Source organism: Stegostoma tigrinum, chromosome 22 (genome assembly GCF_030684315.1).
Source record: "Stegostoma tigrinum isolate sSteTig4 chromosome 22, sSteTig4.hap1, whole genome shotgun sequence".
Classification (NCBI taxonomy): domain Eukaryota; kingdom Metazoa; phylum Chordata; class Chondrichthyes; order Orectolobiformes; family Stegostomatidae; genus Stegostoma; species Stegostoma tigrinum.
In genome coordinates this window covers 10,668,660-10,682,371 of record NC_081375.1, presented here as the reverse complement: position 1 = coordinate 10,682,371, position 13,712 = coordinate 10,668,660, and the positions used below count along the sequence as shown (strand labels likewise).

At 40.5% G+C, this 13,712-nt stretch overlaps 1 protein-coding gene across 2 annotated transcripts in view; it reads right to left on the bottom strand.

Annotated features, from left to right (window-relative positions):
• The window catches only part of smurf2 (SMAD specific E3 ubiquitin protein ligase 2), a 233,676-nt gene that overhangs the window by 118,788 nt on the left and 101,176 nt on the right, over positions 1 to 13,712 (bottom strand). For both annotated transcript variants that reach the window (XM_048555207.2, XM_048555208.2), the window contains exon 3: positions 1,408 to 1,516. In XM_048555207.2, coding sequence (XP_048411164.1) covers positions 1,408 to 1,516 — 109 coding nt within the window. The remainder of the gene's footprint in view (positions 1 to 1,407; positions 1,517 to 13,712) is intronic.

Below are 13,712 nucleotides of genomic sequence, written 5' to 3'. Positions count from 1 at the left end.
GACACTGAGGCATCAGAAAAACTAAAGAAAAATTCTGCACTCCAGCATCCACAACCTCACACGATGCCTGACCTCAGACAAAAAAAAAATCTACAAGTTAAGAATCCATGGTAGAAACACTCAACCCAGGGTTGACATCTTCCTCAAATCATGGGACAGCTGACTACAATAATCATTAATATACGCACTAATTATAGTTTATGGTGATGGCGGCAATTGGTATCCTGGACTTCATAGCATTGGGATTCAAGCACTAGGGAAGGGCTGCCTTGCTGCAGCTGTATAAGGCTTTGTAAAGACCAGGTCTGCAGTACTGTAGGCAGTTTTGGTCTCCTCACTTGAGGAACGATGTTCTGGCTATGGATGGAGTGCAAGGAAGGTATACCAAACCGATTCCAGGAATGGCAAGACTGATGTATAGGGAGAGACGTCATTCCTGTACTCCAGTACATGTGACAAAAAAATCTACTTCAAATATTCAATCGAGTTTAGAAGAATGAAGGGAAATCTCTCAAAGGGACATATAAAATTCTAACAGGATTTGACAGGGTTGATGCAGAAAGGATGCTGTCAATGACTGGGGAATCAGAACCAGGGATCACAGTCTAAGATTAAGGACTAGGCCTTTTCGGATAGAGATGAGAAGAATTTTCTTCGTTCAGAGAGTGGTGAGCACGTGGAATTCTCTGCCACAGGAAACTACCAAGTTTAAAACAGTGAAGACTTTCAAGAAAGGCATGGATATAATTCTCAGAGCCAAAGGGAGGAGGAGGAGAAAGTGGGAACAGTGTACCAAATTGGATGATCAGCCATGATCATATTCAATGTTGGAATTGGTTCAAAAGGGCCACATTGTGTACTCCTCCTCCTATTTTCCTGTTTCTGTTAGCTTCCAACATGCTCATCATGAGGAAAGACACGGGTTTCAATTCATAATTTCCACAACCAATCCATGAGATTTCAACGTAATCCATCCAAACACAAAGTATTATAGTACGTTTCACCTGCTCTCAGCTAAACCATTTTCACATCAGTCTTCAGACAAATGGAAAGTTGCACTGTCAAGCCAAAAAAGCAACTGAGCATTTAAAAATGTAAAAGGTGACATTCAAGAAAGTTGTAATAATAATTCCTAATTTAGACAGACTCACTTTCAGGCATAAACAAGGTATCTGATTTTAAGCTTTATTTCTTCTAGGATATGAATTCGGGTAGATACGTACTAAGAGGTACAGACAAAATCACATTTCTCAGGCTATAATATTATGTCAAACCAGTCTGCTGAAAGAGAGAAAAATAATATTTTCACAATTTCTTTTAACAGAAAAATGTTTCCAAACATTTGGTTTTGTTACATAATGCACTTTTATTGTGATAATAATTCTTAGAATTTAATCAAGCACTCACAGATCATAATGCTGATTCCACTTTGGATCTAGTGTGTTCTTTACTGTGTCTGTAGAATGGCACTGTCCTGACCCATCTACTACCACCTTTGCAAAGGGGTCAGGGAGTCCTAAAGGGAAACAAAAAAAAAATGATGATATTTTGTTCAGTTACTATGCTATCTTTATTTTCTGGCAGAAAAGAATTATTACAAAAGATACACTTGCATTTATTCTTAGAATAGCTTTCTAGAATTTAACATTCTAACAGTACTCTATATAAATCACAATTCTTTATGAATTCCTTCAAAGAAAGCTCTCTTTTTCAACTCTTAGCAGATAATGTCACCTTCCTTTTCAAACATTAGTGGTTTTTGTTGTAAACGACTGTGTATTCCAGGCTTATCAACTCAGATTATTGTTAATGCCACGAGTATAGGGACGAAAGCAAGAGATTGGAATTAGGTGATAAGGCTAACTTAACAAGCCAGCACAGGGACAATAGGCCAAATGGACTCCTCTGCTCCGTAATACTTCTGTGATTCGGAGTAAAAGTACCTTTAAACATGGTTCTGTACCCAAAATGGTTTAACTGATCTGTTCCACGCATTTCTGGCATTCACGACTTTTAATGGTTCTGACGTTCAGACGGTTGAGAGCTTCAAGACCTAGGAGTAAATATCATCAACAATCTGCCCTCAACCATCCACGTCAACATTATGGTCAAGATAGCACAGCAACGTCTCTACTTCCTCAGAAGACTAAGGAAATTTGGCATATCCACAATGACTCTTTCCAATTTTTATAGTTGCACCACGAAAAGCATCCTATTCAGATGTACCACAGCTTGGTGAAGCAATTACTCTACCCAAGAACGCATGAAATTACAGAGAATGTTATGAACATAACCCAGTCCATTATGCCAACCAACCTCCCATCCATTGGCTCCATTTCTACTTGCTGTTGCCTCGAGAAAGCAGCCCACATAATCAAAGACCCCCTCCCACCCTGGTTATACTCTCTATATCTTCTGCCTGATGGAAGAAGGTGGCAAAGGTTTGAAAACACATACGAAAAGCTTCTTCCACGATGTTATCAGACTTTTGAATGGACCACTCTTATATTAAAAGTTGATCTTTCTCTGCAGCTATAACGCTATATTCTGCATTCTAAATAGAGTTTATTACTCTATTACCCTGATGTACTATGTAAGGTATGATTTTCCTGGATAGCATGCAAAACAATAATTGTCACTATTGCAGTGACAATAATAAATCAAAATTCAGATTTTTACCAGCAGCAATTCATTTTTCACCAAGTCGTGCTGCACCAAGTTGTACAGCAATACTGAAAAAGATCTGGAAGCTATTTCAATTGAGTAACAAGGAAAGCCTTAGAAATATAAATCTAGAAATATAAAAACAAAACATGCAATTATTTTGACCCACAGTCTACTGTCCATGAAATATATATAATGAAGTGGCAGAGGCCCCATTTCAAAGGGAGTGATATTGGTGAAGAGATAATGAGCAAGTCCACAGACGGAACCAAATACAACAGCCCACAAACAAGTTGGGTGGAGAGATTTTCCTCTCAACTAAACAGAATTTCACTACCAAACATCATCATACTATGTGTTTGAAAACCCCATGCAGAAGATTTTTGTGTATAAACCAAATAGATTATGCTGCCTCTATTTGTTGAGCAGGCATAATTTGCCATGACATGCAAAGCACTCTTAGTTGAGAACACTGTCGAATATTTTGTACTTCAGTCTACCTGATCGTGTTAATCATGGATTTTCTCAAATAATTGCACCAGATGTACAAAATCATGCAAGTATGACGTACAAGTCTCTCTGCACAAGTATAACAACGTGCTCCAGATCAACCTATATCCCAACTTAGATGGGGGGGTGGGGAAGAAGTGATACACTTTTTGGAAAAATTAACAAATCTGATTGTTGGGAATATTTAGGAATGCATGCTCTTTCATGGCAACTCATATCATTTACACACTAAGTCAAAGTCACAAACAGTCCTGTGTTGCCAAACTTATTAGAAAGTTTTGTCCCCATGAAGAAACTATTTTCTATGATCTGATGGCAGCCTTCTTTCTCATTAAAATGAAAGCTAAAGCCATGGTGGTTAAGTGTTTTAAGCATTGTGTGGTGTGACTCAGGAGCCCCATTTTGGCATGGCAGTTTATGGCACTTTGCTAGAGGATGACAGTATGCTAAGATGACGCATGGCTTGCTGGTCTCTATTTCGTCTTATCCCTTTTTCAGCAGTGTCAATCATGTGGGAAGTAAGCGTCATGCCTTTCCACTTTGGTGAAGTTCAAATTAAAGAAAATAGCCAGTCCTAGGTCTAAATCACACATACTTTTTTCACCTCAGTTGTTATGTATTTCTTCAATCAAAAATCTTATGATCATCTTTGAATAAACACAACAAAATGTGCTTCTTGTGCTTTAAAATCTAAATTGCAACATTTTATGACATGGTCATCTTTTGTAGCCTGTGTTTATACATACAGGAATAGTGTTTGTGAATACCACAAATTTCTGAGTGAAGAGAAACAGTACTGTTCAACGATCAGTGCAGTACTTTAAATGTTAAGTGCTGTGATTAATCTTAAAGATCTTTGAGCTCACAATGAAGTATAAATTAGTACATTCCATCACACAAAAATATGAGAGTGTGTCCTTATCTCTATTACATATTTTTTTCTCCCCCTCATTCACATAGGATTTGCTTCTTAGCACCATCTCAGGATGCACGTCGGAATATTGTACTGATTTAATATTGTATTACACTCTTCTTGTCGGGCGTCGTTAGTAAAAATAACTTAAAGACACCCAGTGGCTCTGATGTACAACTGTAGGCATAATCTTAAATATGCCATGCACAGCTCCATCAGATTAGTGCATACATACCAGATTATGTACCACTCTGCCTAAATATTATTCAACCTAATTTATACAGCACTCAAGTCATTAAATTGCTGCAGTTTCCTATGCCAATAATGAAGTTAAGTGACACATCTTTCATAAAAAAGTAACAAGAGTAAGCCACTTGGCCCTTCACATCTGCTCAACCATTCAATAAGATCACAGCAGACACAATTTTAAATTCAACTCTACATTCCTGGATAACCTTGATAATCTTTCATTCCCCATGGTAATCAAAATGCTATCTACTTCTATCTTAAAAATATTTGAAGTTTCCACATTCACTGCTTTTTGAGGAAGGGAATTCTAAAGACACTCAATGCTCAGAGAAATCTTCTCCCCCATCTGTCTCTTAAATAGCCAGCCCTTTATTTTTAAACTATGACCCCTGTTCTAAACTCTCCTAGAAGAGGAAACATTCCACATTCACATAGTCAGGTCCCCTCAGGATTATGTATGTTTGAATTAGGTCACCTCTGACTCTAAATTCCAGAGGATTCAGGCCCAGCCTGTATAGCCTCTCCCGATAAGGCAATCCATTCATTCCAGCTCAATTCCACTCAATCCACTTTTTATAATTACCCACATTGTATGATCAGCAAGAAAAGGGTATTTGCTGCTGACCTTGAAGTCGACTCACTAAGAGTTCTTGTATCTCTATGACAGACCTCTAACTTGCACAACATTCAACTGATTGCAATGCAGTTTCATGGGGATTCCCAGTATGACTTACAGTGGCATAATCAAGTTGTCCATCATGTAATAAAGAAACTACCAGGAAATGAAAAGCACTCACAATCAAACACTATTCCTTTCCTTCCACAGAAATAAAGAGTGAGACGGGAAGCAAAAATAGAAGCTAAACTATCAAAAGGTTGACCAGAAATAGAATGTAGTTTACAAACTTGTTAATTAATCTTAATGAAGACATTAACTATATTTCATGCATTCAGGACAAGGTCAGTGCATCATCAAAAATTACTTTCTGTGTTGTTACTGACAGCAGTGAGAAGAGAGGAAATCTTTGCTCTGAGTGGATAGGGGTCCACAGTGCAGCAACTTTAGGATGCAACAGTAGGATTTCTACTCTGGGTTTACGCCTTATCTTTAAACTGCAGTCAGATTCTGAGGAAAATGACAGCATACATCAGCAATTTAAGGGATTCTTCTGGCGCAGAGGTAGTGTCCTTACTCTTGAGCCAGGAGGCCCAGGTTCAGATCCCACCTGCTCCAGGAATATGTCACAATATATCCAGCAGGTTAATCAAAAATATCTATACCGACAGCTCAACAGCACAAGGCCAGCAAGTTCAGTTAAGCTATTTTCGTGTAGTAATCAAAGAAATGTTGCATAAGGGGCTGCTTTAAGTACAATATAAGGAGGCATAATTTTTCATTTATGTTGAATTTCACGGTAGAACTGAGCTAATAGTGTCCAGTCATTGACCTTTGTTTTGGGAAGGGGAATAGAACACAAAGTACAACAATTAACTGCAAACAGTTCAAATGAAAAATACATAACCAGTCAGGCAATTATTCAATACTATTTAACTGAGCAGATATGGAACATTTCTCTTCCTGTACAAGGACTTAATAGTTTTCAACTCAGGCTATATAAGGATATAAAATAAGCTGAAGTACAAAAATAGGAAATTCTTTGGACTCTTGGAATTTCCTACAAACAGATTAAAGTGCTAGACATTTGAAATATACTTTGTCAATTTATAGGTAGGTGCTGAAGACACCCACCTGATTCTTAGAAATATCATGATTTTTTTTCTGGGACCCTATTTGTCTTGTACCTCCTTCACCTCCTCCCCTAAGGGTATAGACTTTCTTGGTTGTGTAGATTCCTTTGGCACGGAGGCCTACTCTTATCCATTCTTATTGGTGACATTACACAGTTAAAGTGAGCATCAGCAGTTTATTCAACTCAGAACATGTAGCTGAGCCCAATCTTGTCCAAATAAAATTTGTTCTCCAATTTCAGTGGTTAACTCGATCAGTCCCCCAGTATGGTTCATCACTTGGCTTCAGCCCTGTAACTGAAACTACATTCAATATGCTGCTTGCTAGTGTGTCACAGTCTGGTGCAGGTTAAACACAAAGATTGCAAACAAAACTCAAGACAGGTTTGCCTCATCTGGCTTCTCATGCACATTTTTAACTAAACACAAGATGTTTGCAGTAGCTGAGAAAAAAAATAAATGGAATAAAAAGTTCTCAGCTGGACATTTATTTTAAACAGCAACCATGAGCAAAATATTACCTATTGAGCTAGACTCGTTATTCTTTTTGCTATTTTGACAAGTTATGTATCAATAAAATAAAGAACCACCAATGCTAGAAATCTGAAACACTAACTGAAATTGCTGGAAAAACTTAGGTTTGGCAGCATCTGTGGAGAGAAAGTACAGTTAACACTGAATCTAGTGGTCCTTCTTCTTAACGGTCTGTTCTGAAGGAGGATCACTGGGCTCAAAATATTAACTTTGTCACCACAGATGCAGCAAGACTTGGAATTTCTTGTGCAATTTTTGTTTTTGTTATAATGTATCAAATTCAGCTCGAGACCAGAAATCAAACATCATTGTGTAAAGTCAATCAGATGCATAAGATGATGCCATGGTTCCAGCAGCGAAAGTGTCAGATTGCATACAGTTGGTGTATTTTCTACAGTACAAATGTTTGTTTAACTTAGCCGTACATTCTAAGGGATCAAAACAGGCAATTCAAACTCTGAGATAATAAAATGTGAGGCTGGATGAACACAGCAGGCCAAGCAGCATCTCAGGAGCACAAAAGCTGACGTTTCGGGCCTAGACCCTTCATCAGAGAGGGGGATGGGGAGAGGGAACTGGAATAAATAGGGAGAGAGGGGGAGGCGGACCGAAGATGGAGAGTAAAGAAGATAGGTGGAGAGTGTATAGGTGGGGAGGTAGGGAGGGGATAGGTCAGTCCAGGGAAGACGGACAGGTCAAGGAGGTGGGATGAGGTTAGTAGGTAGCTGGGGGTGCGGCTTGGGGTGGGAGGAAGGGATGGGTGAAAGGAAGAGCCGGTTAGGGAGGCAGAGACAGGTTGGACTGGTTTTGGGATGCAGTGGGTTGGGGGGGGAAGAGCTGGGCTGGTTGTGTGGTGCAGTCGGGGGAGGGGACGAACTAGGCTGGTTTAGGGATGCAGTAGGGGAAGGGGAGATTTTGAAACTGGTGAAGTCCACATTGATACCATATGGCTGCAGGGTTCCCAGGCGAAATATGAGTTGCTGTTCCTGCAATCTTCGGGTGGCATCATTGTGGCAGTGCAGGAGGCCCATGATGGACATGTCATCTAGAGAATGGGAGGGGGAGTGGAAATGGTTTGCAACTGGGAGGTGCAGTTGTTTGTTGCGAACCAAGCGGAGGTGTTCTGCAAAGCGCTCCCCAAGCCTCCGCTTGGTTTCCCCAAAGTGGAGGAAGCTGCACCGGGTACAGTGGATGCAGTATACCACATTGGCAGATGTGCAGGTGAACCTCTGCTCAATGTGGAATGTCATCTTGGGGCCTGGGATAGGGGTGAGGGAGGAGGTGTGGGGACAAGTGTAGCATTTCCTGCGGTTGCAGGGGAAGGTGCCGGGTGTGGTGGGGTTGGAGGGCAGTGTGGAGCGAACAAGGGAGTCACGGAGAGAGTGGTCTCTCCGGAAAGCAGACAGGGCAGGGGATGGAAAAATGTCTTGGGTGGTGGGGTCGGATTGTAAATGGCGGAAGTGTCGGAGGATGATGCGTTGTATCCGGAGGTTGGTGGGGTGGTGTGTGAGAACGAGGGGGATCCTCTTAGGGCGGTTGTGGCGGGGGCGGGGTGTGAGGGATGTCTTGCGGGAAATACGGGAGACGCGGTCAAGGGCGTTCTCGATCCTGATTCCTGGAATGAGAAACTTCAGTTCTTAGGATAGATTGAAGTTGGGACTGCTCTCCTCAGAGAGAAGGCGTTTGAGAGGAGATAAGATAAAGGTTTTCAAAATCATGAGCAGGCTGAATTCAGTAGGTAGGGAGAAGCAGTTTCCGTTCGTAAAAGGAAAAAGAATGAGAGGGCATAGATTTAAAGTGATATGCAATGTGAGAAAAAAAACTTTTCACTCAGCAAGTAGTTAGGATATGCAGTGCTCTGCCTGGAAATATGGTGGAATCAGGTTCAACTGAGCCATTCAAGAGGGCAATGAACGTGTACTTGGATAGAAATAGTTGACAAGAGTATGGGGGAAATGGCAGGAAATTGGCACTAGGTAATGTTGCTCATTTGAAGAACCAATGCTAGCACGATGGGGTAGACAGCCTCCTTCTGCAATGGAACAATTATGTTATTCTGAGATTTGCAAGTATTCCCATGCATCCCATGTCCTCCTATGGTGTAGAAATCACAGGTCTGGAAGATGGTAGAGAAGAAACCTTGCAGATCAACTGCAAGAAACTTGTAGATGGCAGACTGCTAAGCTGTGTAGCAGTGAGTTAAAGTTAAAATTGCAAACCCAATGCAAACAAAATCAGCACAACTTGTTTAAACCCTTACTTGTTGAACTCAATGCTGCCTACTGTCAACCGATCCCCCATGCTGATGCAAAGTGGTAAACTCAAGGGAAGGTCATGGAAAGATTTAGATTTAATGCCTGAAATTGTCACTTTTCTTAAATCAAGGAAGGAAGTGTACGATGAGCGGTTGGTCAATGCATGGTTGCTTGACTTCAATTTTGACAGTAGGCTGTAAGGAATCTGAACTGTGAACTGCAGGGAAATTACAGAGACTTAGCAACATATGATCAATGCTGTATGTAATGCATTTAAATTGTAATTGGGTCTGCTGCCCTTCTAATTAAAAAGTAAAACATTGAAACACTTGCAGAGTCTGGAGAAAATGCTAGAAAAAAAATCAAAGACTAAGATGAATGGTTTCACCTAGAAAATCTCTGTGCAAACCTGACGAAGTTATTAGGTAAATTCAATGGCTGATTTCAAGAATTAAACACAATGAACCGAATTGCTTTGTTTATCTCAAATCCATTTCTTCAAGTAGACATTGGTGAGTTGGCTACCAAATTTCACCAGGTATTTGATTTACAAAGCAGTTGAGTTGCTATGGAGACAATTACTAGGCAAAATGATGTTAAGCTGAAAATCAGATCAAAAGTACAGCAACTTTTAGGGACTCAAAAATACTTAGTTCTACCTTTCTGCTCTTTTAAAGTGAAAGCTTTCTTTAGCTCTGCATACCAATGGACTCAGCAGATAAGGCAGCATCTCTGGAGAGAAAGCTGGCAACGTTTTGACTCCAGTAACTCTTCTTCAGAGCATTCTAGACCGACAACATTAACGCTGCTTTCCTTCTACAGATGCTACCTGACCTGCTGAGTTTTCCCAGCAATTTCTGTTTCTCTCAAATGAAAATAGTTATGTCCAACAGAATGCTTACAAATTGCAGCTCATACTATAACCCAGACTTCAAAGCACTCCTGGATGATGTGCAAATATTGCATATTATCTCCAGTACTGTAAAGCTATCCTTAATCAAAACAAATACTCATCCCTTTTGTCATCCTTTCCTCAAGGCCTTATATCGACAATATTTAACATCCAGTCAAGCCCTTCCTTGAGAACCTCATATTTCTACTTGCAAATCTGCACCTAAGACTCTTTCACCGTGTATGTTTACATACAGACACACTAACCCAGAGTTAAACTCTATCACTTTAGTTTATAATGTGACTTATCATTCCAGCACGAATGATTATTCCTGTTACTCTGCACACTCTGGTATTCCTCCCTGAAACACCTAACAAAGAACTCAGTAGATGCAAATTGACTGATCTATTTCTCCTACACCCTAGTACAGAGTCACAATGATCAGAAGTCCTTCCTGCTGCATTGAGTCTCCATCCATGTATTGATCAGTCTTATCTTTCCTTTTCTCTATGCACCCTTGCTCAACACAGGGAGTAATCCAGGAATTACTTTTGAAGACTTGCTTGCTAATTTCCCACCTAACTGCTTGAATTCAGGAGTATCACCAACTGCTCAGTGATATCCTCGACTTGGTACCAGGGAGGCAATATACCATCCTAGACTCATGACTGTGGACACAAAAATGCCTACTGTGTGACTAACAATTGAATCATCTATAACTATGGCTCTCCCAGCCAGCACTAAACTCCACTGTAGAGTGGGACACACACAGTATCGTATAGATGGCTGCATTTCCAACAGGAATCATCAATCTCATCAGTATTCAAAGCCAAATACTGATTAGACAGGCAAGATGCATTTTTGGATCTTCTGCACTCCCTGCCTGGCTGGTTAGTTCGGTTCAGTTTCAGGTCAATGGGAACCTGCAACACCATCCCCCCACCCCAAAGTAAATGATGACAGTGGAGACTTCAGCAATGGCAACAGTACTGCATGTCAAGGAGAGATGGATATTACCTGGCACTTGATAAATTAATATTATTTATCATAACAGTTCAAACTCTGAATGCTGTCCAGGTCTTCCTAAGTAAGTACGTGGCCAGTTGCAGTATTTGAGAACAGAATCGTGTTGAACATCATGCAATCATGCAATTATGAATCCCCGCTTCTGACATTATGATAAAAGAATGGTTATCGATTATGCAACTGAAGATCACTGGGCCTAGAACATTATTTTGAGGAATTCCTGCAACAACATTCTAGTATTGAGGTAACTGACTACCAACAACCACCACCATCTTTTGTTCTCAGTATCTCTCCAACCAATGGGCAGTACTCACCCAATTGAAATTTTGCTTCACTCAACATAGTATTGCCTTAACATCAGAGGAAGTTACTCTCACCTCACCTCTAGAGTTCAATTGTTTGTCCATGCTTGGACCAAGACTCCAACAAGATCAGGAGCAGAGTTGCTCCAGCAGAACTGTGAGCAAATTATTGCTGACTAAGTGCTGCTTAATAATGACACTGAAGATAGCAATTGTACTGATGGGGCAATAACTTGCTGGATCAAATTTGTTCTGCCTTGTGTGAACAGGGCATATCTGGGCAATCTTCCATAGATTCCAGTGTCACAGTTTTACTTTAACAGCTTAGCAAGACATGGAGATGACTTTGGAGAACAGGCCTCTGTACAATTGAAGAGATGCTGTGAGGGCTCTTGGCCTTTGCAATATTTAGTGATCTTCAACCATTTCTTGACATCATGTAACATGAAGCAAATCAAATTGGAATCTGGGAAGCTAGGGATCTCAGAAGCAAGCACAGATGGATCATCCAGTTCATACTTCTCAGCGAAGATGGATACGAATGCTCCAACCACATCGTTTGCACTACAATGCTGGTTCTCCCATTATTCAGGGTGTGAATATTTATGAAGCCTCCACCTCCATTTAGTTGTTTTAACTGTTCACTATCATTCACAACTGGATGTGTCAAAAATGTAGAGTTTAAATCTGATCCATTGGTCTTGGGATTGCTTAGCTCTGTCTTTCGTGTGCAGGTGACATTGTTTGGGCATGCAAGTAGTCCAGTGATGTTAACTTACTCCATCCCACATGGTGTACACTATCACCCATGTTCACTATTCTGTATTGGCTCCCAGGTCAAAATTACTTGACTTAATAACTCAGTATGTGTTCAAACGCCTCCACAGACAACTCCTCCCTGCCTCTTTGGCCTCAACATAGACCCGCCCAGGAACTCTCAGTTTCTCTAAATGACCTCTTGCATACATTTTCTTCACTGCACCATTAGCATCATGCTTTGCACAAATGAACTAGGAGCAGTTGACCATGTGACTCTGAGCCAGAGCCACCATTTGATTAGATCATGGTTAACTGGATTGTCGTTTCTACTCTCCTGTCTACTAACACTCCCTTGGATTCTTTCAATACTCCATAAACTCTCATACCTCAGAAAAATATTCTCAACTTAGTCTTAAATGGGAGATCTGTCTTTAAAATAAAAACAGACCCTCTGGTGCTAATCTTTCCTACTAGGGCAAACATCCTTTCTGCATCCATCCAGACAGCTTTGTTTCAATAAAATCACCTCTCATTTTTCTCAACTCCAATGGATTCACATCTAAACTGTCCAACGTTTTCTCACGATCACCTCTTCATTGCTAGAATCAGCTGCGAACTTTCTCAAAAGATCTCACCAGAGATGAGAACACCACAGACAGGAAAACAAAATGCAATCCTGCAGTTGTAATGTGCCATACATTCAAGTTTCCTGAACTTAGAACAACACTCTGATCCCAGCCACAGAGAGCTCTCCCCATGCTACCATGCAAGTATCGGAGTATTCTTTTTCTCCTGGTCATTCAGAATCCATGGATGTTGCCATAATAGTCATCCCTGAATTTAAATTCTCACAGCCATACAGAACTCTTTTGTGTACTCTTACCTTATTATTGGACATCCTCGAATGGTTTACAAGAATTGCAATACCACACCGGGAGCACCAGCTACCCACAATATCCTGTCTAGGGATGAGTCAATTATCATATATAAAAGAGGATATAAAGGTGGACAGGGAAATTATGTTCCCTGTTGTGGGATAGGGATGTTACAGGATGCAAACAAAAAATAAGGGGCTCTTGTTCAATGAGAAGTTCTCTCTCTGAGGGTTGACAGTCTATGAAACTCTCTTCCTCAGAATGCAATGGATGCATGATCACTGAATATTTTTAAGATAAAGTTAGATTGTTCAGTCACAAAGGAGACAAGGAGTACCTGGGATAGGTGAGAGGATGGAGCGGAGGCTGTGATTGGTTTATCTACGGATTTCATCAAATGGTGGAGCAGGTTTGAGGCAGCAAATGGCTTACTCATGCTCCTAACTCATTATCATGCATTCAGAAAATGCTTCAAATGCAGCTATGTCCTTTCGTAAATAAGGAGACCAAAACTATTGTATAGTAGATAATAAAGTGTGAAGCTGGATGAACACAGCAGGCCAAGCAGCATCTCAGGAGCACAAAAGCTGACGTTTCCGGCCTAGACCCTTCATCCTTGTGCTCCTGAGATGCTGCTTGGCCTGCTGTGTTCATCCAGCTTCACACTTTATTATCTTGGATTCTCCAGCATCTGCAGTTCCCATTATCTCTATTGTATAGATGTGTCTTTACTAATTTCTGGTACAAATATAGCAAAACAGCCTGCACTTATATTCTAGTCTTCTTTAAACAACCACATGATATCGGCCTTCTTAATCACTTGCAAAATTCACCTGCATATTAACTTCGTAATACATATACCAGAACACCAACATTTCTGTACTCACCACCACAGAGTTGTGCAATGTCTTCTATTTAAATAAAGTGCTGTTTCTCTATTCTCCCCTGCAAAGTGGGCCAGATAACATGTTCCCACATTATCCT